The sequence below is a fragment of the Panthera onca genome, chromosome D1 (assembly GCF_046562875.1).
Source record: "Panthera onca isolate mPanOnc1 chromosome D1, mPanOnc1 haplotype 2, whole genome shotgun sequence".
NCBI classification, from domain to species: Eukaryota; Metazoa; Chordata; class Mammalia; order Carnivora; family Felidae; genus Panthera; species Panthera onca.
The window spans coordinates 62024892-62046628 of NC_138348.1; the positions used below are offsets into that span (position 1 = coordinate 62024892).

At 49.9% G+C, this 21737-nt stretch overlaps 1 protein-coding gene across 4 annotated transcripts in view; it reads right to left on the reverse strand.

Moving 5' to 3' along the window:
• TENM4 (teneurin transmembrane protein 4) overlaps positions 1-21737 on the reverse strand; it is a 2903849-nt gene that overhangs the window by 374427 nt on the left and 2507685 nt on the right. For all 4 annotated transcript variants that reach the window (XM_078433056.2, XM_078433057.2, XM_078433058.2 and 1 more), the window contains 2 exons: positions 11686-11973; positions 6856-7125 (listed from right to left, as the gene is read on the reverse strand). In XM_078433056.2, the coding sequence (XP_078289182.1) occupies positions 6856-7125; positions 11686-11973 (558 nt within the window). The remainder of the gene's footprint in view (positions 1-6855; positions 7126-11685; positions 11974-21737) is intronic.

The window sequence follows — 21737 nt, forward strand, 5'->3', positions numbered from 1 at the left end:
CCTTCTGCCAGGATTGCTTTCCTTCCAGATGTCCTCACCACTTACTCCCATGCCTACCTCAAACACCACCTTCTCAGTGAAGCCTTCTTTGGCCACCATGTTTAGAACCGCAACCTTGCTCTCACCCTGGAATTCCCTCTCCCCTTTTTCATAACATCCTGCAGCATTTAGTTTTTAAATTTTTTTTTAATATTTTATTTATTTTTGAGACACGGAGAGACAGAGCATGAACAGGGGAGGGTCAGAGAGAGGGAGACACAGAATCTGAAACAGGCTCCAGGCTCTGAGCTGTCAGCACAGAGCCCGACACGGGGCTCAAACTCACGGACCACGAGATCATGACCTGAGCTGAAGTCGGCCACTTAACCAACTGAGCCACCCAGGTGCCCCAGCATTTAGTTTTTACACTTGTTTATCATCAGTCTCCCCACTGAGCAGTGGGTGGTTTCATCTGTATCGACCATGCTGGGACCCCAAGACCTAAAACAGTAACTGGAACATAGTAGGTGCTCAATAAATAGTTGTTAAATGACAGGATCCTGCTCACTCTCCAACATCCCCTCCGAACACATCCCCTTCCCATATTCTCAGTTACACTCCTGTCTTCTAACTTCGTGGGACACACCTTTTACTTGTCCACCTTCATGCCTTGTCTACAGACAACGCCCTTTCTTCCCCCTTTTCACCTGTTAGTCTTTTCCACCCCTCAAAGCCCAGTGGCCAGCACTTCTTCCATAAAACCTTCTCAGATACCTTCTGGTTGGAATTTTTCTCTTAAACCTCTATGATCCCTACTCTAAATGACTTTTGTCCAGCAGGTCACAACCTGAGAGTGGCCTGGTATGATCTCTAGCTCCACATCAACTCTAACAGGTTATAGATTCAGTTTCTTTTCTGCAAGCTTCTCACATTGACAAAGAACATTATGTTCTGAAAACAGCTAGAATCACCTCCTAGATTATATATATATATTGTACACGTTGACCTAATAGAAACATGTTTCTATAAAACAGAACAAACTGTGGAGTGCAGTGGCTAGGAAAGATCATGGGTATTGGGGAGAGGCGGATGTGGACTCAGACCCTGGTTCTGCCATTTACTAGCTGTGCAACCTTCAGCAAGTCACCTCTCTGAATCTCAGTTTCCTCGGCTGGAAATTGAGGAAAGGCTAAGAGTTAATGGGCTTGTTGTCTCTATGTTCCTTCTAGCTCCTGGATTCTCAGATTCTCGGGTTCTCGGGTTCTCTAATAAGGCTGTTTCTAATCCTTTTTTGGAAGTTGGGGCCTTAGAGCACTCATTGTCCATGGATAGCTGCCCAGGTGGAGAGTCGAATTCCCGAACTCCTCCGTGTTCCTGAAAGGGAGTATGGGCAGCTCATGAGGCAGAAGTGCAGTCAAACCCAGCTGTCCAACTTCTCAGGCTGAGGGAGCCTGGCTTCCTACCTTAGAAGATGGAGCCTTATGCACACAATGGCTGGGTAGCTGCAGTTTCTGGCCTCTCAGGGAATTAATGATAGATATGCTTATAGATTTTTTAAACCAAGTCTCATGAGCATGGGGCTATGGAGGGTAGAGGATAAATTGAGTTAAATTGGTAATGAGCTTCTTTCTCACTGTGCTTTGGAGATGCTCCCCTAATCTTCTGACTCTGAATAAGCAATTTGGCTGCCTAATTAGGTTAACCAATAATTTCCCTTTTGACACCCAGGCTGCTTGATACTTTTGGGGTAACTGTGATTCTGTTCATCATTTCTTTTCTAAATGCATTTCTCAATGTGCCTCTGGGATTAAAGCACAGGGTAAATTCTCACTATTCCCCAGACCACCCCCCGCCCCCCGCCTGCCTCTTCACAAGCCTCTAAGCCTCGCCTGGTGCAATTTTCTCTACCGGGAATGCCTCTCTCAGATCCCTCATGCTCAGTGAAATCCTACTTGGCCTTCAAGCCCACGTGCATAACAAGAGTGAGATGAAGGAATGAGCCTTTGCACCCTCAGGGTAAGACCAATGGCTACTTTTACCATCATTCCACAGCTCCTTAGAAAATTAATATCAATAGGCAGCATCAGTTAAGGACCAACACAGACTGCATGCTTCACAGGTATAGCGTAGGCTCATAGTAATGCATCAAGGAAAGAAGACATGCTGATTCTGTTTTCTTTTAATTATTGTGGTAAAACATACATAACCCTTTTTTTTAATGTTTATTTATTTTTGAGACAGAGAGAGACAGAACGTGAGTGGGGGAGGGGCAGAGAGAGGGAGACACAGAGCCCGACGCGGGGCTCGAACCCACGGACTGTGAGATCATGACCTGAGCCGAAGTCAGACGCTTAACTGACTGAGCCACCCAGGTGCCCCAACATACATAACCCTTTAAACCAGTACAATCCAGAGCATGAAGTACATTCACATTGTTGTGTGACCGTCACCTATTCATCTGCAGAACTTTTACAGCATCCCTACCTGAAACTCCGCATCCATTAAACCCTAACTCCCCATTCCCTGCTCTCTTGGCCCCTGGTAACCACCGCCACATTGTCTTAGAAATGAGGAAGCCGTGGCTTGGGGAGCCGAGGGGTCTTGCCCAAGGTTTCAGAGCTGGACAGGGCACAATCAGGAGAGGAGAGCAGAGCTCCTCATTAGACTCCAGAACTGCTGCTCTTTCAACCCTGCAACAGTGCCTGCTATACCTCCGCTGTAGACAGAGACCCAAGGTCATCCTATCTCCACCTCCCTGCTATTCATCTAGACTCCTGACTCCAGAATCATGCCCAGCACACTGAGGGAGCTTGGGATAGGTATAGAGCGAATTACAATATGCATCTACAACAGAGACGTTGTTGTCAGACTGACCCAGCAGTTGGGAACGGAGCTCGAATCGCAACCTTTGCTTTCTAAAAACATTTATTGACGCCAACTGTGTGCCTGGCCTGGTGCCAACTTCTCCATGCCGTCCCCTAGCCTGCTGGCCCCACTCAGCAGAGGAGGCCCGAGGGCTGGCTCTGCCTGACGGCCGTGGTGCAGAAAATTTGTGTTTACATTACCCAGTCAATTCTGTATTTATTTTGGATATTAAGCAGTGACATAAAAGCTGCTGACATTAACCTTCAGGGGCAGAAACTGGCTTTAATGGACCCCATAAAAGTTATTATTGATGGCAGCTGCATGCAGCATCGCCATGACCTCAGCAAAACCCTCCACCACTATCAATACTGTTGACAATTACTATTGACTAATGCGAGGCTGGGTGGGTAGGCAGAGTTGATGTTCCTTCCTGTGGCTGGAAGTTGCTGGAGTTACTCTGCATTTCACATTTGGTAAAGATCTCTGAGAATGTGGTCACGTATTTTTGGTGGCCTCAACTGAGGGTCTAACACTCGCTGATTCAAATGGAGGTGGGCAAGGAGCTCAGATTATGGGACTGAAAGATCTGAGTTCCCACCCAAGCTTTGGTGACCTGCTGACTTCCCAGCTTCACAGTCTCCGCCAGGAGACTTTTTGGAGCCTCAGTTTCCCCATCTGGGAAACGGGAATGCCATGACACTCTCATGAGGATTAAAGGCAATCACGCATGAGCAGTGGCTTGACACATGATAGGCCCTCCGTATGGCTCCCCTGCACTTCTGGAAAGTGGTCACACTCTGAGGTGTCTGGCTAATGTACCCAGTGCGATAGGGTCCCGTTCTGGTGGCAAGACCCAAGTTCTCATCAAAGAAGGAGAACTAGGGGAGGGGATGAATGTGAGACAGAGAGAGGAGGGCAGAGGAGGGAGAAGGAGATGGGAGGGGCATGGAGAAGGGAGGGAGAGCAGACAGGACAGAACCAGACTCCTGGGTAGGGCCTGGTGTCAGCTCTTCCCCCTTCATTCCCAGAGCCCCGGTCCTCAGCTGTAAGTTGGGGAGACAACGGGGCACACAATAGCACTGTCAACTTCATCAGTAGACAAAAGGGAGCCATTCCTACGGCTCACGCACTGTCAGTATGATTCACTGTCACTATTTAGACCCGAGGATAACAAAGCTGTTAGCGTAGCTTTCCACCTAGGGGCAAGTGGACAAGCACGTGGGCAGCTGTGGGTGTCTGGGCTTGGGGAGTCCAGGCCTGGAAGGGCTGCGGAGGTCAGGGGATCTCTGTTAGAGTCACCTGTCCACCTCCTTCGCCTGCCTGTCTTCCTCGAGCACAGCGAGGCTTGAGTGCGGCAGCCAGTGTTGAAACAGACCATCGGAAGAGAAGGAAGAGGTGGCCCGGCCAGGGGAAGCAGGCAGCCATTTCCCGTCCCCGTTATCAATTTCCCGTCCCTGTTATCAAAGGCTGAAGCTCTTGAGGCTCCTCGACCATGTCATTATCACCCAACAGAGGCTTGATTCAGCTCTAATTCAGCTCTCAGGGAATATACAATAATGTGGGCGGCGTGCACCTCACTCTGTCATGACTTTGTGGAAAAATGATCATTTGTCACCACGGCCAGAAGCCTGCAAAAGAGCAAACAACCTAAGTACTTCGCTGCAGAGGAAATTCACGGTCACTAGGGCTACAAGAATAAAGATCTTAGAGTCATGAAGGCCTGAGTTCAAATCCTGTCTTGCTAGTGATGTGACTTCTGCAGGTATCTTAACCTCTCAGTGCCATAGTCTCCTTATTCTGCGCAATGGGGATGATACAACCTACCTCAAAGCAGTGTTCCTGGGGGGAAATGAGATCCTAGAACTAAAGCATCAGCACTGCTTGGGGGCCGCTGGTTAGCAGCAGCTGCTGACTGCTAACGTTGCTATTATCATATTATCATTTTCTTCTTGTGAGCCTCCATCTTGACACAAGCACTTCAGATCACAGAATCCCAGATCTAGAAGGGCTTGCGGGTCCTTCAGCTCAGCTCTTCCCCAAAAGTGTTCATTAGAACACCGAACCCATCAGACGCTCTGAGAGCAAAGTGTTCCATGCTCACATCAATTTGGGGGATGCTGCGTATGTCTCTCCTAGGTGGTTTACCCATTAGCAGGCATGTTAATAGATTAAAGCCTCTGAGAAGTCCTGCAGCAAAGAAATTGGCTTAAAACAACATAGTGTTTCCTACATTATTTGACCACAGGGCACTTTCCGGCTGTCATCCCCACCCCACCGTAAGAACTATTAACATTCTCAGATACAGGAAATGCTGATTTTGTTTAAAACTACTTATTTCACAGATGAGGAAAAGGAAACAGAGGTCCAGAGAAAGAATCCAACTTATCTGGTGCCACACTCCGGGTCAGTAATGGAACTGAAGCTCCCTGTCTCCTGATCAGAGACCATTTTCTCTGTAAAGGCCTTTCATATCAAATCCAAGCTCTTGTTCAGTGCATGGCGAGAGTGGGGGGCAAAGGGGCTGCTGCCTTGGCTTGGGCCTTGGTGGGAAGCTGGGAAGGTGGGAAGGTGGATGGCTTGTCACTGCAGAGAGGGGGATCTCCCTCGGTGCTGAGGTCATTGTCCTCCTCACAGGGCAAGGGAGGGTGACAAGGCCAAGCCAGTATCCAGGCACTGCTGCTCCCTCACCCTTCAGACAGGTGCACAGGCTCCCACAGGAAAACTTCCGAGCTCTCTGGGAGGGCTGGTGGAATGGATATTTGGAACTCTGCTGCACCTGACTCTTTAAGGAAATAAATTTCCCACCTGACCCTGACCTTACCTGGTCTCCTGCCCGACTCAAATCTGGGACTCTGTTGTGTCTAACCTAGCTAGAGCATCCTTTTCAGAGATTAACCTGCCGAAGCCTTCACCTCTGACCTGGTCTCCACCCTCGCCCTCCTCCCCAACACACGCCTCTGGGGAAGCCTGCACAGGAATTAGGAGGATCCTGCACTCGGAGCTGGAAACCAGTAGGGGGCACTGGTGCCTGGCTCGGCCTTTCCAGTTTTCACTCCCATTGCCCTTCCCACCCTGGTATGGAAGCACTAGCACATCCCTTTCCTGGACTTCTGAGACACAAAAAACCTCCCCACTCCCCTGGGCAGAGGGGCTGTCCCTGTCTCCACTCCCCTCCCCAAGGCTGTGCTGCCAGACCCAGCAGCGGCCTCCTCAGTTCTGGCCCGGGTCCACAAAGCTGCCCAGAGTGTGGCTGGGCACAAAGCACCGGAGAAGGGAGACCACAGGGCTGCAACTAACCCAGAGCCCCTCAGACATCTGCCAAGGAGGTCCCAAAAGTAAGGAGGGAAATTCTGAAACCGGGTTCCCGCCCTTCCCCTGTACCAAGGAGACATGTGAACGAGCTGCCATCTTTTTCTCCCACAACATCTCTTGGGCCTTGGAGGAAGGGGTGCAGAGGTGAGGGTGTGATCGAGCCCAGAACCTGCATGTCCCCAGATCTGCACATGAGATCGGGGGAAAGCTGGAGCAAACCCTCAGGCTTTGAGTTACCCCAACATGACAGTTTTTGTTCAAGGCCATCCTCTGACCAGCCTGAAATACGGGGGGGAGGGCGCCCCCGGTGGAGACCCCCCAGGACTGCTGAGCACCTGGAGGCTGGAGACGGAGAGGGATTCAGGAAGGACCAGACATGGCTGATGCAACAGAGAACAAGCTGCTGGAGATCCGTTACCGCTGCCCCCCCTGCCCCCGCCACAGGCACCTTGCAAGTAATAACCCTGTGCCTGAGGCACCTCCCAATCTGAAATCCCGAAAACAAAGAGCAGTGACCCAATCTCTGCTGTGTCACCAGTGGGTAGGTGTTTTGTGTGACCGTGCAAAAGGCTCTGACTTTTGACCACTGAGAGCAAAGCGATTTTTCACCAACTTTATCCGAGCCCCAAGCGATGGAGCAGAAAATCAATATTGTAATTAAAACCCCAGCACCTGGCACAGGCCAAGGTGGCCACTCACCGGTCTCGGTGTTCTCGTGCTCAGTGTCGGTGAGCGTGAGGTTGGAGTTGGCCCGGCTGGACAGGCAGGAGCTGCGCCCCGACCGTGTGCTCCGGCCCCAGAGCCGCACGGGATGCTCAGGGGACAGTACAGTGTCGGCCTCAACGTCGGCATCAGAGCTGGCCCCCATGGAGTAGCCGCAGTGTGGGAGGCCTATGTCTGTCCGGTACAGGGTGCCATGAGGGGGTGTCACCTCTCCCAGCCCTAGCTCGCGCAGGGTGAAGTTGGCTCCTGGGAGGAAGTGCAGGTAAGCTTGGTTAGGGTCTCCTGAGCAGGGGTCTCCCCACCAGAAACCAGGCCGCCCACCCCAGGATTCACTGTTGTCTGGTGAGCCTGTGTGGTGTTCTGCCCACGTGCCCCACTGCCGAAACGGCTCCTTCTGCCCCTCCCCCATCAGCCCACCTCCTCCACTTCCTTTAAGGCCCAACGCACATGGCCCCTTTGTGAGGTCTCCCCTAATACCTACACCCTGGGCGGGAGTCCTTGCTTCTTCCTGTATTCAAGCCCATTCTGAGAGTCCTTGGACCTAGTCATCCTGCACAGTAGAACCAAAGGCCTGACCCTTCTGCTGGTGATGACTTCAGCAGGGGCAGGGAACCTGTCATGCTCATTCCTAAATCCCTGCGCCTAGAACAAAATGTGGGACTCAGTAGAGGCTCAGGAGATGTCTGTTAAATTGAGCGTTAGGTCTCTTCTTCTGATCGAGAGAGGACTTGCCAGAAAGGAGCACTCCTGAGCCGAGTGGACGCCTAGTTGATGAGACGCAGATGGCTGCCCTGGGACCAGAAGGTCCTTTCTGGTCAAGTCGGGAAAGCCTAGAACATGACAATGAAGATGGTGACTGGCAGAGAAAAGGGGGCCCCAAGCAACACCACGGGCTTCCTCATGCTAGGCAGGGCTGGGACCATGGCGGGGATCTGCAGGCTTTGGAGCAGTCCAAGGAGCCAAGCACACAGAGCTGGATTGCGGAGAAGTCTTGAGGGCTCGGGGAGGCCTGGAAACATCCAGGACTGAGGTCAGTGAAGAGGTGGGTGAGGGGAGTTCACTGGGGGATTAGCATTTGAGCAACAAAGGGAATGGTAACTTCCAGGAAAAACACAGCCTCCATGTTGCACCTGAATGTTGGCTCAACATCTGTTCAAGGACGGCTTCCTGCGTATTTCTAATATTCCCATGAGTGTTTGGGGGATGAAGAAGAAGGGGTGGACAGAGGCATTAACGGTCCCATTCCAATTAAACCACTTCTCTGGGTTTATAATCAGGTAGCTCCCACATTTAAGCCAACTCCAACTGGCCGTGGGTTTACAGACAAACAGCAATGAGCAGGGAGTGGTGCCTGGCTTTCCAGGCAAGTGGGGGAGCTACAACCAAATACACGATGACAGGTGGAAGTCCAAAGAGGGGAGATCCACGGAGAATGTTCTGGGAACACACAGGCAGAAGGTGGGAGCTCAGAGGACAGGTTTGCAGATGAGAGTGAACTTGGAGAAAGGAGTAAAGAGGGGAGCATAGATGCCTGAGCTTTGAAGGATTCCTGCAACCAGGGCCAGGGCTCACTGGGAAAGCCTGCAAGGCCAGGACCTGCCAGAGAACAGGAGGGGAGCCAGCAGGGAGAGCCCCTACCACCATGGTGTGCATCACTCTGCAAAGAAGCCCTGTGCTCCCGAGCGTCCCGGTCAGCTCTGGGCCCAGACCTCTGTACTGACACAGGGTGCATGTTCTGTAGAAGTTTCAAGAAAACAGGCAGACACCCTCTGGCAGTACTTTGGGGGATGGATAAAGAGAGGGAAGGAGTGGGGGAGGAGGGACCAGTGGGGCCGCTGGGAAAATAAGAGCTGCAGTGGAGGCAGGGTGCCCCAATCCTGTGGCTCAGGTGGTTCATGTTGCTCCAGCCTTAATATGAGGTTAAGGTCATGAAATAGTTCTATACCGGCTGGCAACTGATGTCCGGGCCCACCCAGTGCCCCTGGCCTCCACCCCTCCCCATAAACAACCCCCAGCCTCCCCATGATGTGGCACAGCAGGGACCTCTGGGCTCTGCTCAGTGGCCAGGCAGACATTCTGGTTGGTCAGGATATGGGTCAGACCGATGTCAAATATTTTGAATATCCCCTATGTGCCATCCTCCGGTCTGCCCTTCCCCTGTGCCCTCCTTCTAAGTAGAAGAAACTCCACATTGGAGACCAAATCCCCTGTCTGCTTTCCATCCTCTCTGCACACCATACTCACTGCTTGCCCCATTTACCTCTCTCTGGTCTCCCTTCTCCACCCCTGTCTTGTCCCCTGCCTCCATCCCAGCTCATGCTTGCCCCATTTACCTCTCTCTGATCTCCCTTCTCCACCCCTGTCTTGTCCCCTGCCTCCGTCCCAGCTCATGCTCCTGCCCTGATGGGCTGGACCTCTCAAGGAAAGCCAGTCACACATCAGAAGAATGTGAAATAAACAGCCCAGGCTGCATCAGTTTCCATGTGGCTTGCCCTATATACCCTTTTAAGCAGCCAGAGGCAGCGTGAATGTGAGTGAGTTGAGAGATCTGTGGACGGAGAAGTGCAACGTGATGGCTGACTCTGAGGGCTCAGCGATCCCTTGGAGCCAGCTCAGCCCCTCTGAAGTGTGAGCTTAGGAGATTTATTTCCCCAAATGTGGGAAGTCCTTATGATCTGTTGACTTTATGGCCTTTTGGCATCTTTCATGAGGATCCCCAGGACACAGGCTGACATATCACCCTGCTCAACCTCGACTTGTGTGATCTTGGGCTGCTGCAATCACCTAAGCCACAATGTTCTTGTCTTTAAAGTGGGGGTGGTAATCTATGACCTGCTAGCCTCACAGAATTTTTAAGGATCTCGGGAGGTAATGGGTGGGGGAGTACTCTCTAAACTGTCATGGCCGTGTCTGCCTATGAAATGGGAATGATTCTTATTTAAAATTTGTAATGTTTATTTATTATTTTTGAGAGAGAGAGAGAGAGACATGAGCAGGGGAGGGGCAGAGAGAGAGGGAGATACAGAATCCGAAGCAGGCCCCAGGCTCTGAGCTGTCATCACAGAGCCCAACGCGGGGCTCAAATCCACAGACTGCGAGATCATGACCTGAGTCGAAGTCGGATGCTTAACCGACTGAGCCATCCAGGTGCCCCTGATTCTTAATTTTTATAAAGACAAGAGGGGGCTCCTCTCTGCAGCCTCCTGTGCTAGGGTGGCATCCAGGCCAAGCTGGGCCAGTCAGGGCTCACTGAGCTCTATCAGGCATGGGCAGGACAGAGCTGGAAGAAAGTTTTGATATCCTTTTGTCCCTTCTCCTCACTGAGACCCAGAGAAGGCAATGAGTGGTAGGCAGAATCTTTGAAGCATCTGCTCCACACCAGGCACTGTGTCAAGTACTTTATTTACAATCCTGATTAATCCTCACGACCATCCTACGATTAGGATCACTGTTAACCCATTCCCCAGGTGAAGAAGCTGAGGGCAATAAAAAAGGCAGATCCAGAATTCACATCAAGATCGGTCAGTTGCCAGTCTGAGCTCTTAAGCACAAGCTGGAAAAGAGCTAAAGATCGTTCCTTTTGAGCCTGAGAGGCAGCATTACAAACAGGCCAGCTTTCATGTGGATTCAGGCCTGTGGGAGAGGCCAGGTGGGTGTCAGGCTATATGAGGGTATACATGTTTGAGACCAGCTCCTCTTACCTCTGTGATCTGGGGCAAAGGATTCAGCTCGGGGTTGTCGTATGGATTAGATAACAGTGCCGGAATGTATATGAACTACACAGCACGCTGCCTGGCTAACCCTGGCTGTGGAAGGGAAGCGGGTAGGGCAGAATCAGCGACTGGTAGCAGCCCGTCAGGCATCACAGAGGGCTCAAGGGTCTGCAGGCAGAAAAATAGGAATCACTGCAGCACCAGGGTAAGGAACAAATACGGCAAGTGTGGGAATAATGAGTAGGTCTGAGGGTTGGAGCATGGGTGGCAGGGTGTGGAGAGGCAGGGGACAAAATAGTCCAGGAAGAAAAACGGAGTTGGGGAAAGTCCCTTATGCCAGCTTAAGGAGCTCAGGTTATGGACAAGGGGGAGTCATTCCCAACTTCACTCTAGGTGCAGTGCAGAGAATGGCCCAGAGGTGGCAGCACTGGGTGAAGGGGGGCTGTGGTCAACCTTCCCGGAGAGAGAGAGGACAGCGGCAGAGTGGATGAAGAAGAGGGATGGATTTGAAAGTTACTTTGGAGTAGGATGGACAGGCTCTGGTGACTAGTGTAGGCCGGAACTGAAGGAGAGGAGTCAGGTGCCAAGATATTATCCAATTACCAAGACTTTAGGTCTATTTCAGGAGCAACGCTTTGATAGACCGGGACAATGCTCGAGGCAAAGAAGGTAATACGTCTGTTGAATGGATACATATATGACGAGTAATAAAATGAATAACTGACTTACTCCGCACTTGATGTTAGCATGCTTACCACTTACAACATGCCCCTCCAGCCCACAATTCAGTGCAGCCCATCTAACAGATGGGGACTGAGGCCTCCCGGAGAGCTGGTGGCGGTTCTGAACGCAACCCCAGTTAGTCTGGCCCGGAGCCCAGCTCCTAACCAGCTCTTCATGCCCGCGGACCGGGTGACCACGAAGATGAACTTAACTAAGCGTGAATTACAGGCAGGCTCTGACCAGATCTGGGAGCCAGAATAGCCGAGACCTGGTGTTGGCCCGCGTCCTCCTGCCAGCTGTCTGCTCACCTGCGCACGCACCCAGGTGCACAGCTGCCCCTCCCCTCCAGCCCGGCCCCGGGCGCCCTCACCTGCGTGGCAGAACTCCTCGGCCTCTTGCGGCACCATGTCCTTGACTCGGCCGCCGTAGGCCAGGCGGGCGTCCTGGTCGTAGGCCTTCAGGGTCTCGCTGGAGCTGTAGGACTTCTGTGGAGCCTTGCCCTCCTCGCTGTCCGCGGACGAGCTGGTGTAGCGGCGCTCGGCGTCGCGGCGCCGGGTCAGCGAGCGGTACGGCTTCCTCTCCTTCACGTCCATGGCCTCCGGCCCGCGCTCCTCCACATCCACGAACAGGGTCCTCGCCGCACTCAGGGCTGAGTGGTCTGCAGCCGGGAAACCAAAGAGAGGGTTGAGCCCGGGCCCCAGGAGGCAAAGGCAATACCCGAATCCATTCCGGCCTCGGATTCGCCCTGCGATGCTGTGGACGAGGGACTTCAGACTTGGAGAGGGGAGGGCTCCACAGCCACAAAGAGATCAGTAGCGGGGGGGGGGGGGGGGGGGGGGGGGGGGGGGGACTTGCACCCGGGCCCTCTGAGGATGAATCCTCTTTCTGCTACTCCGCCTAGCCACCAGGAAGAGACTTCAGCCTCCCCTCCAGTAATGGGTATCAAGGAAGTTGAAAACAAAGACCAGAGGGCACTGATTTCAGCAGCCTCCCTAGATAGGAATCATGTGTTTGTTCCCATCATGTCCCCAGCTGGGATAGGGCCTGACACGGAGCTGGGGCTCCTTAAGAATTCGTGAAACGGGGCTTCTGGTTGGCTCAGTTGGCTAAGCCTCAGACTTCAGTTCAGGTCATGATCTCACAGTTGGTGGATTCCAGTCCCGCATTCAGATTTGCTCGCTCTCTCAAAAATAAATAAAACATTAAAAAAAAAAAAAGAATTTGTGGGGGCGCCTGGGTGGCTCCGTCGGTTGAACGTCTGACTTTGGCTTAGGTCATGATCTCACAGTTTGTGAGTTCGAGCCCCGCATGGGGCTCTGTCTGACAGCTCAGAGCCTGGAGCCTGCTGGGGATTCTGTGTCTCCCATGCTGTCTGCCCCTACCCCCCCTCAAAAATAAATAAAAACATTAAAAAATTAAAAAAAAAAGATTTTGTGAAATGAAAAACAATGTAACATGTGGCTAAGCACTTAGCACACACTATCTCATTACATGGTGACACGGCCTGAGATGTTATTCTTGTTTCCAACCTTTTTTGGAAATGAGTCAGAGTATAAATAACCAATTCACATGTATCATGACCAGATAATTAAACAACTACTTGATAATTGTCTGTTTTCTCCCACTAATAAGTAAGCTCCATGAGAGCAGGTGCTTTAGCTGTTTTGCTCACTCCAGAGCCTGGTGCATCTGATATACATTTGTTTATTTAATTGGCCAACCAATCCCCATCTGACAGATGAGAAAACTAAGGTTCAGAACCTCCTTCAAGGTCACTGAGGCGGTAACAAAGCCCGGATCTGAACCCAGGTCTGTTAGGCTCTAAAACTGGAGTTTTTCTATTCTATCACACTTCCATGAGTCCCCTTCCTTCCACTACACAAAAGTGTCCTTCCAGCTAGGCTGACCCTGGCCACCATGGCAATCTGAGAACTCCCTCACGTCCAGACCTACAAGCCTCAACAGGGACACCATCAGCACCTGGGGAAGCCACAGTGTCAGCCCCATTTGCCTGGGCGTTGCCAGGGTGTCTGATTGGTGGGAAGCTCCTGATATCACTTTTTTTTCTTTTCCCCGTTGGACCTTTTTGCTCTAAATGGACATCCTGGGATTTTTTTTTTTTTTTTTTTTTTTATACCCGTGATAGCACTCCCTTCTTCCTTCCAAATGTCTTCCTTTGGCTCTGGAATAGCAAATGCAGCCCCATACAAGAGCCAGGAGATAAGCACAGGAGGAAAACAGAATATCCTGAGCAAGGCTTGATGAGAGCTCTTATTTTTCTTGATGCATACAGCTTTCTCAGTTCTTTCTTTCACTGTTCCACTTCTTAGAGCCCTGTGGATATACAAACTGTGCAACTGTCCTGTAGAAAAGCAACAGAGCAAGAGCTATGACCAATGGTGCCATGCTGGTGTGGAGGCTCCGTGCCTGGGGTGGGGTCTCTGACAGACGGCAGCGAGGGCCGGGCCTGCCAAGAGGACAGTTGGGCACTCAATGCCTGCAGGGCTGCAATGTAGCAAGCAGTACAGGGTGGCTTATTCATTTTTAAGACAAGCTAGAAATTTGGACTTAGACACAAAATGTGTGATTTTTGGATTCTCTCCATGATTTCTTCAAATCTCAAAACACTTTGTAGGCCAAACAAAACACACTGAAGGTTAGTTTTGGTCTGATGGGTGGGTGTTTCCAAGTTCTTCATTCGGTCATGGACAGATGAGGCATCCTTTTGGCCGAAGATGCCCTCTTCCCTACCAAGACCCAAAAGGCCATCTCCCGGGGAAGGTCTCAGCCTGGTTCCACTGCAAACTCTGCTCATCTGGTTACAGAGCCCTCTAGACCCACTCAAATGGGTCCATTATGTCCTAACCTGGAAAGCTGCATCACTTCACTTAGCAAAAGAATGGTCTGAGGTTACCACTGGTAACTGGTTGGAGTCTTTGGGATTTATCATAGATCCCAAGTGTCTACTATAGACTTCCTTCTACATGTTCTCCATGATTTTCAAAGAGTGCAAACATTTGTGATTTCATTCGTACCCCCTAATAACCATAAAGCATATAAGACAACTATTTTCACCCCCATTTTATACATGGGGCAACAGTGACCCAGAGCCATCCAGCTGTCTGCCCAAGGCCACACGGTGAGTTAGTAGCAAAGCCAACATTACTAGACAGACAATGCCTTAGGGTTGCAGCTAGAGCCAATCAAGATGTGTAGGTGATATTTTTTGGGTCCCAGTTCTCAAAATACCCATGGAAATTAGTTATGGGACAAGGAAAAAGACGTAAGATACATAGAAATCAAATCACCTTACTGAAGCCCAAACCCAAGTTTCCGAGCTCTGGTCTCTTAACATTCAGTCTTCTGACACTGGCTGATGCAGTGATAGTTGGTCGTCTGAGTACCTGAGGGGCAGGGCTGGAGGGAAGACCGGTGATAACACTTTCTACTCCAGGGCTGTGAAACCTTTTTGCCTGCGATCCATAATTTGAAAAACATCTTACGTTGTGACTGGATACACACATTTATGTATATGAATGCGTGTGTTTGTGTGTATAAAATGGAAAGAAGATTCACAAAACCAAAGTTACCACATGATGAACAATGTATTCTGATGTTTCCTATTTCATTCTCTTTCAGTTTTTTTAAAAAGGCAGATGATAACTCTCTAACTTGACCCAATACTGGCTTTTGACCCAAAGCACTGTTCTGGTCTAATTTGGATGAGGATTTATGGTGACTGTCACCTAGCCTCTGTGCCCTCTGGCCCTTCACCTCCAACCCACCCCCCTGGATGACAATAATGATGATGATAATATAATAAGAGTAAGCACTGAAGTAATGTTAGCCATTGTTAATACTAGTGACTAATAATTCATAATAATGATTTCATAATAATAACCAATATTATGTTATTATTAGTAGCTAATATTTGCTGAGTACTGTTACTAATATTGTACATGGTAATATTTTAATCCTCACTTCAATTCTGTGTTATAGGTACTATGACTATCTGTAAATTACAGGTGAGAAATTATGAGGTTAAATATATTGTCTAAGGTTACACAGATCTTGAGTGGTGGACCCAGAATTCTGGTCCAGGGGTTGAACTTGGCATATGGATACAGCCAGGAGATGATTTTGCCTCGGTAGGTTGTGCCAGATGAATTTCTTAAGCCCAGATCATTCCACTACCCTGTTGATGCCTCTCTAGGAGCTCAGAATAAATTCTTGTCTCCTGGTCAAAATGGAAGGTTAATCTTTGATCTGGCTCATTTCACTTCCTTCTCACTGAGTCACTTGCAACCTTCCTGGATGTTAATTCTGTGGCCTCTCTGCCTTTGTTCATGTTGATTTATCACTGTACATCCAGCTAACTCAATGGTCTATATTCATGTCTGCTTTCCCCTTGATGGCAGTTCCCTGAGGGCATCCACAGAGCTCGTGAAATGCATGTGGAGTGAATGAATGAATGAATACAATTACTTGACAGCTACTTTTTACTTCTTACCAATCTTAGGTGATATAAAATATTAGTAGTTTGATTTAGGTAAATATGTATTAGATATATCTAAAATTGAATCAAAGGCATTGTTTATACGACTTCTTTTAAAATTTCAAAGGGGCACCCAGGTGACTTGGTTAAGCATTCGACTCCGGCTTGGGTCATGAGTTCGAGCCCAGCATTGGGCTCGCCACTGTCAGTGTAGAGCCTGCTTCAGATCCTCTGTCCCTCTCTCTGGCTGCCCCTGCCCCACTCGCTCTTGCTCTCTCTCTCAAAAATAAACATTTAAAAAAAAATAAAATAAAATTTCAAAGTAAGCCTACGTTTGAAGTATGCGTCTAGTATGTAGCAGCTGTGTGACCTGGGACAAGTTATTCAACCTCTCTGCGCTTCAGTTTCCTCATCTGTAAAACAGCATCAGCCTCTTAGGGTTGTTCTGAGGATTAAATAATAGTTAATACATGTCCCTGGTACATATTGTCCCTAATACATAGCAGGTGCTCAGTAAATGTTAGCCATTATTATCATCAGAAAAAAAAGCCGACATTTTATTTTTAAAAGGCACCCTCTAGGAGGCTCCAGCTGAGCATCAGTTATAGCTGGAGAGGAACATCCCCTCAGAAACGTACGTTAATAAGGCTGAGACACATTTTAGGCTGTTAAATTGGTGGATGACTATGTTTTTTTATCAGTGTGTGCCTGTTGACCAAAGACACCGGCTTCAAGGCAAAGGCTCAGTAACTATGAATTACTAACAACACAGCCCCGAAACTCACAGCTTCCCTGTCACAGAGCAGAGGCAGGGAGAACATTTGCCTTGCTCTTATTCCCCTTTAATTTTTCCCCCAGTTTTGAGTTAATATAGTGATTCAATAAATGGTAAATATCTATTTTTTAACAGATGGGAGGTTGGTCATGGTTCACACTCGGCTTGGCATTTAATAGAGGAGGAAGAGGTTGGGAGGTGAGAGGCGACAGTGGAGCGAGGGTCCCAAGCACAGTGACGCAGAGACCGGGCGGGAGGGTGGAGGAATGCTGGGGAGGGGGCCCAGCTCGGACCCACCCGCCCGGTCCTCCCCGCCCAGGCTGGGCAGCCCAGGCACCTGGCACACATTCATGTTTCAACATGGCAGTCCCTCCTTACCCTGCTGACCAGGGGCTCCCCCCTGCCCCTACCTCTATTAGCCTGACCTTCCCCACCCTCCCTCTGCTCCTTCCCGCTGCCCACAGAGCACCTCGATTCTCCCAGATGCACACCCTCCGTTTCTGTCCCTCAGAGCTGCCGGCCATTTCTCAGACACCCTGCACCCTTGCTGCCACGGAGCGTCTGCATACCTGGCTCACCGGGCTCACCTGAGGGAGATGGGGCAGGAGGGTGTAGGCAAGAGGTCACAGTGCTGCATCCTTGCTCTCTCCCTGCTCCGTAGCCCTTTGTCCACTCATCTGACACCAGGAAGTGAATCAGGAGCTGGATCCATCCATCTCCAGACCTTCCTTCCCACAACCCTCTGCCACGCACAGTGACAGAACCAGCTTCCATGGTCTCGCTCCAGCCACCTCCTGGCTATGGGGCTCTGGGCAGGCTGGAGGTGTTGGCTTTATTAGATGCTTTGTGAACTAATGTACCTTATCCCTACAGGCAGAAGGGATTGGGAAGTGACTACTAACCGTGTCGTCATCATCATCATCATTGACATGTGTTATTTCTGACCAACATATCATGTAACTGTACCCATGTAACATGTGTGAGACCCCGGCCTGCTCGTGAGGCAGGGCTTGAGGAAACTCTTCTTCAGGTAAGACCCGAGCACCATGAAGATGTCTCCAGAGAGGAGTTCATTTCCACAACCTGTTACATACATACTTACGCTGGGCCCTGGGGCCGGAGATGAGCGGGACGGAAGCCCTCTGTCCAGGGTGTCAGCCAGAGGAGGCGACCGCCAGTGCTTTGCTAAGCAGGACCTACGCTTCTACACGTTTCTCCTTAAGCAGACACGGGTGTCATTCTTGGCCTCTCTATGGGGAAGGAGAGTGGGCCCCGGACAAGGAAAGGGAAGAAATATGTGTGCATCGAGCCCTGCCCTCAGTGCCTTCCACACAGCCCCGTTAAGAGCCCTAGTCAATTATCACTTTAGACAGCAGGCGACATGACCTGGGTGGTTGGTCAAGTTCACGCAGCCGGTCAGTGACTCTAAAATCTACATTTTAGGCTTTTTCTTTTTTCCTCTTTTACACAGACCTGGGCTCAGATAGATCTGGAAGGTCTGAACGGAATGTGGGCAGGGCTGGGGGACCCTGGTGGTGATGGTGATCAGGGTATGATCTCAGACAGGAAAAGAGGTAATAACAATAGAACGACTACCATGTATCGAACATCTACTCCTGTGCTGGGTATTTTGTACACACTATTTCTAATCTCTGCAGCAATTATGCAGGTTAGATACATGCTCTTTTATATTTTCTCTTATTTATTCTTGTTGTGCAAATGAGATAACAAGCTCACGAAAGAGATTACGTGACTTGCTCTAGATGCCATGGTTTCAAATGTCAGGGCCTCGTTTTGAATCAGGAGAAAGGTATTGCACACCTAGTACCAAGGTTAATTCATTTAGCAAATGCTTACTGAGGACCTTTCCTGTCCTAAGCGCTGCAGAAGATGTGCTGAGGTAACACGCCAGGCTTCCTTGTTCCCTCCCTCCCCTTGACCTCTTCTCCCACCCCGCCTCTTCTCTCCCGCACTGAGTTCCCACCCTGCTGTCCCAAGCCTCACATGAGGTCTATACAATGGAGTACTACTTGGCAAGGAGAAAGAATGAAATCCTGCCATTTGCAGCAATGTGGATGGAACTGGAGGGTATTACGCCAAGTGAAACAAGTCAGTCAGAGAAGGACAGATAACACGTTTTCGCTCATATGTGGATCTTGAGAAACTTAACAGAAGACCAGAAAAGGGAAGGGGAAAAAATAGTTACAAATAGAGAGGGAGGGAGGCAAACCACAAGAGACTCTTAAATACAGAGAACAGACTGAGGGTTGATGGCAGGTGAGGGAGAGGGAAAATGGGTGGTGGGCACTGAAGAGGGCACTTGTCGGGATGAGCTCTGAGTGTCGTACGTAAGCGATGAACCAAGGGAAGGAATCTACCCCTGAAGCCAAGAGCACACTGTATACCCTGTATGTTAGCCAATTTGACAAAAAAATTATATTAAAAAAAAAAAGACAAATGAGCTTCCACCTCCTTGGAGCTTCTCCACAGTGGACAAGTCGGCCAGGGAGAGAGGCAGGGGAAGGACCACAGGGGCCCCTCGCCTGGGCCAGATGGGCCAACGGTGGACAGAAGATCAGAGACCACTGCCCAGAGAAAGTGACATTTAAACTATGACCGAAACATGTCAAGTAGAAGTGAGCCAGGCCAGACAGTTTTGAGGTAAGGAGAGAAAAGAAGTCTAGATGGGACTTTCTGTTTTCTCTGACGCACGGTGAAAATGCATTTCACAATCCAGAACACACACGCATGGACACATTTCTAACTAAAAAAAAAATTTCAGAAACTATGCCTCATCTTTCCTCAAAGGTGGACTCTGACATTTTCTGTTTTATTCTTCTCTACCAAAACAGGATCATGGGTGGCTTGCCAACCTACGGTGTGCAAAGCACTGTTCTAGTCACAGCATGGATGAAGCTGGAGGTGTATGAGAACTGGGACCAGAGGGAGACCCCGTTACTCTCCGAGTCCAGCCTTGAGGGAGAGAGAAAGGTGGAAAGGGAAGCCTGAGAGCGGAGGAGTGAGCAGCCTGGTGGAGAAAAAGCAACTTCCATGAACAGTTGTCCTCTAAGTGGGCAGTAAAATGCAAGCGAGCATGTGGCAGAAAGCCTGGATGGGAGGTCCCTGGAGAACGTGTCCTCCACGTCTTGGGTTTTGGAAGCCCTGATGTGGCGGTGGCCGGGAGCTGGCCTGGAAGAATGGCACAGGTGTTGGACCCGGGAGAGAAGGGGAGATGGGCAAAACAAAGCTTTAGGTGTGTGGGGAGAAACTCAAGAAGCAAAGTTGGGCCCTTCATGCCGGCTCCAGCAATATTTATGAGGGGCAGGGGCCCGGAACACTGGCAGGGAGACCTGCACAGACATACCTCACTGCCAAGGAACCTCGCCCCTGCCAAAGCCCTCAGGGAAACGGGGGCTGTTACCACCCTGGGTTTCCTTGTGACCTACAGAACAGCGAGAGACGAACCAGGAAATTGACTGAATTCCTACCAGACTAAAGTTTTATAAGTTTTCCTTAACATAAACACATGGTGATATTTTTAGCTCTTTGTGTGTCAAGATGGGCCCATAAATATTTCAGAGCTAAAATGTGTTCTATAAAATAGAAGTCCCGAGCATTATCTGTTTGTGTATGTGTGCATAAGACCATCATAAATTTTTACTTTCCTTAGTCCTTCAGAGTTTGGTGTTGCAAGTCCTTTGTTTTAAACCCTACTGTGATATGAAAGTGGATGCCAGAAGTGGAGGGGACACATCTATGCTGTGTGGGGACTGTGTCAGGCTACATGTGCACCAGAGAACTAGGGGTTATCCCCACTTTACAGATTTGGAAACTGAAGCTCAGAGTAGCAAAGTGATGTCCAAGTTCATACGATATGCCAAGACCGGAATCTGGCTCTAAGTCTGTATTCTCTGTAATGGTACCCAGAGCTCACGTCTCTGGCCCTGTCACTTGAGGGAATGTCTTGCTTTTAAACACAGTGGCACAGTGAGGGGCACTTGGGTGGCTCAATCATTTGAGCGTCCGACTTCTGCTCAGGTCACCATTTTACAGCTCACGGGTTTAAGCGTCACGTAGGGCTCTACACCGACAGCTCGGAGCCTGGAGTCTGCTTCAGATTCTGTGTCTCTCCTTCTCTCTCTGCCCCTCCCCTGCCTGTGCTCTCTCTCTCTCTCTCTCTCCCTCTCTCAAAACTAAGTAAATGAATAAACATTAAAAAAAAATAAAAAACAGTGACACAGTGATTACAATAATGGTGGCTAAGAGCAAGGTCTTTATATGCATGACCTCATTTTATCCTCACCATATCCCCAAATCACCCTTATTTTATAGCTTAGAAACCTGGGACTGAGAGAGGTTAAGTGCCTTGCCCAGAAGACCACAGCAAGAAGGTATCAGAACCGGGACTCAAACCTGGGTCTATATGACGCCAAGGCTCAAGCTTTTACTCATAACCTATACTGCTTCCCACACAGGTCATCCCGTATTTTAGTTTCCTTAGATGTTCTATTTGCTTTTTCATTCTGTTTTGTTAGCAGTGTTAATTCCTTTGATGGACCAGGTTAGCAACTACCCTGGACTTTCTGGGAGGATTGCTGTTATACCTGCTGCTCGAAGTGGCCCCAGACAGTGTTGTGGGCCAAAAAAAGGGCTTTTTTGGGAACACGGTGGAGTGTGGCTGTGTGCCCAGCCAAGCTACTGGGATATCCCTAATCAGTGGCTGGCAAGCAGGTGACAGATGGTGCCATTGCCTACAGGTGCCATCTCGTCCTTTTATTTGAGGGCCTGTCACAGGCCAGGTATCGAAGGGAGGTGACTGTTGTATGGGCATCATCCTCCGATCCTGAGCTCAGAGAGCTCCACCAGAGCTGCCTAGACCACTCAAAAGGGCTGAGCGTGCACAGGACCTGGGACGCAACAGGCCCTCAACCCACAGGATGGGGTATGAGGGCGGTGTTTTCCACATTCTTCCATCCAGATGCTTCCCCTCCCAGAGCTACCTACCAGTCAACGATTCCCGTTTATGAATGAGGACCTCTTAGAGTCAGAAAATGTGGCATTTACTATCTTAAGATTGAAAGGATCATCAAAGGTCAGCTGGTCCATGCCCCATCGATGTCAGTCCCCTCTGTGCCATCCCCAAGTGGTCATG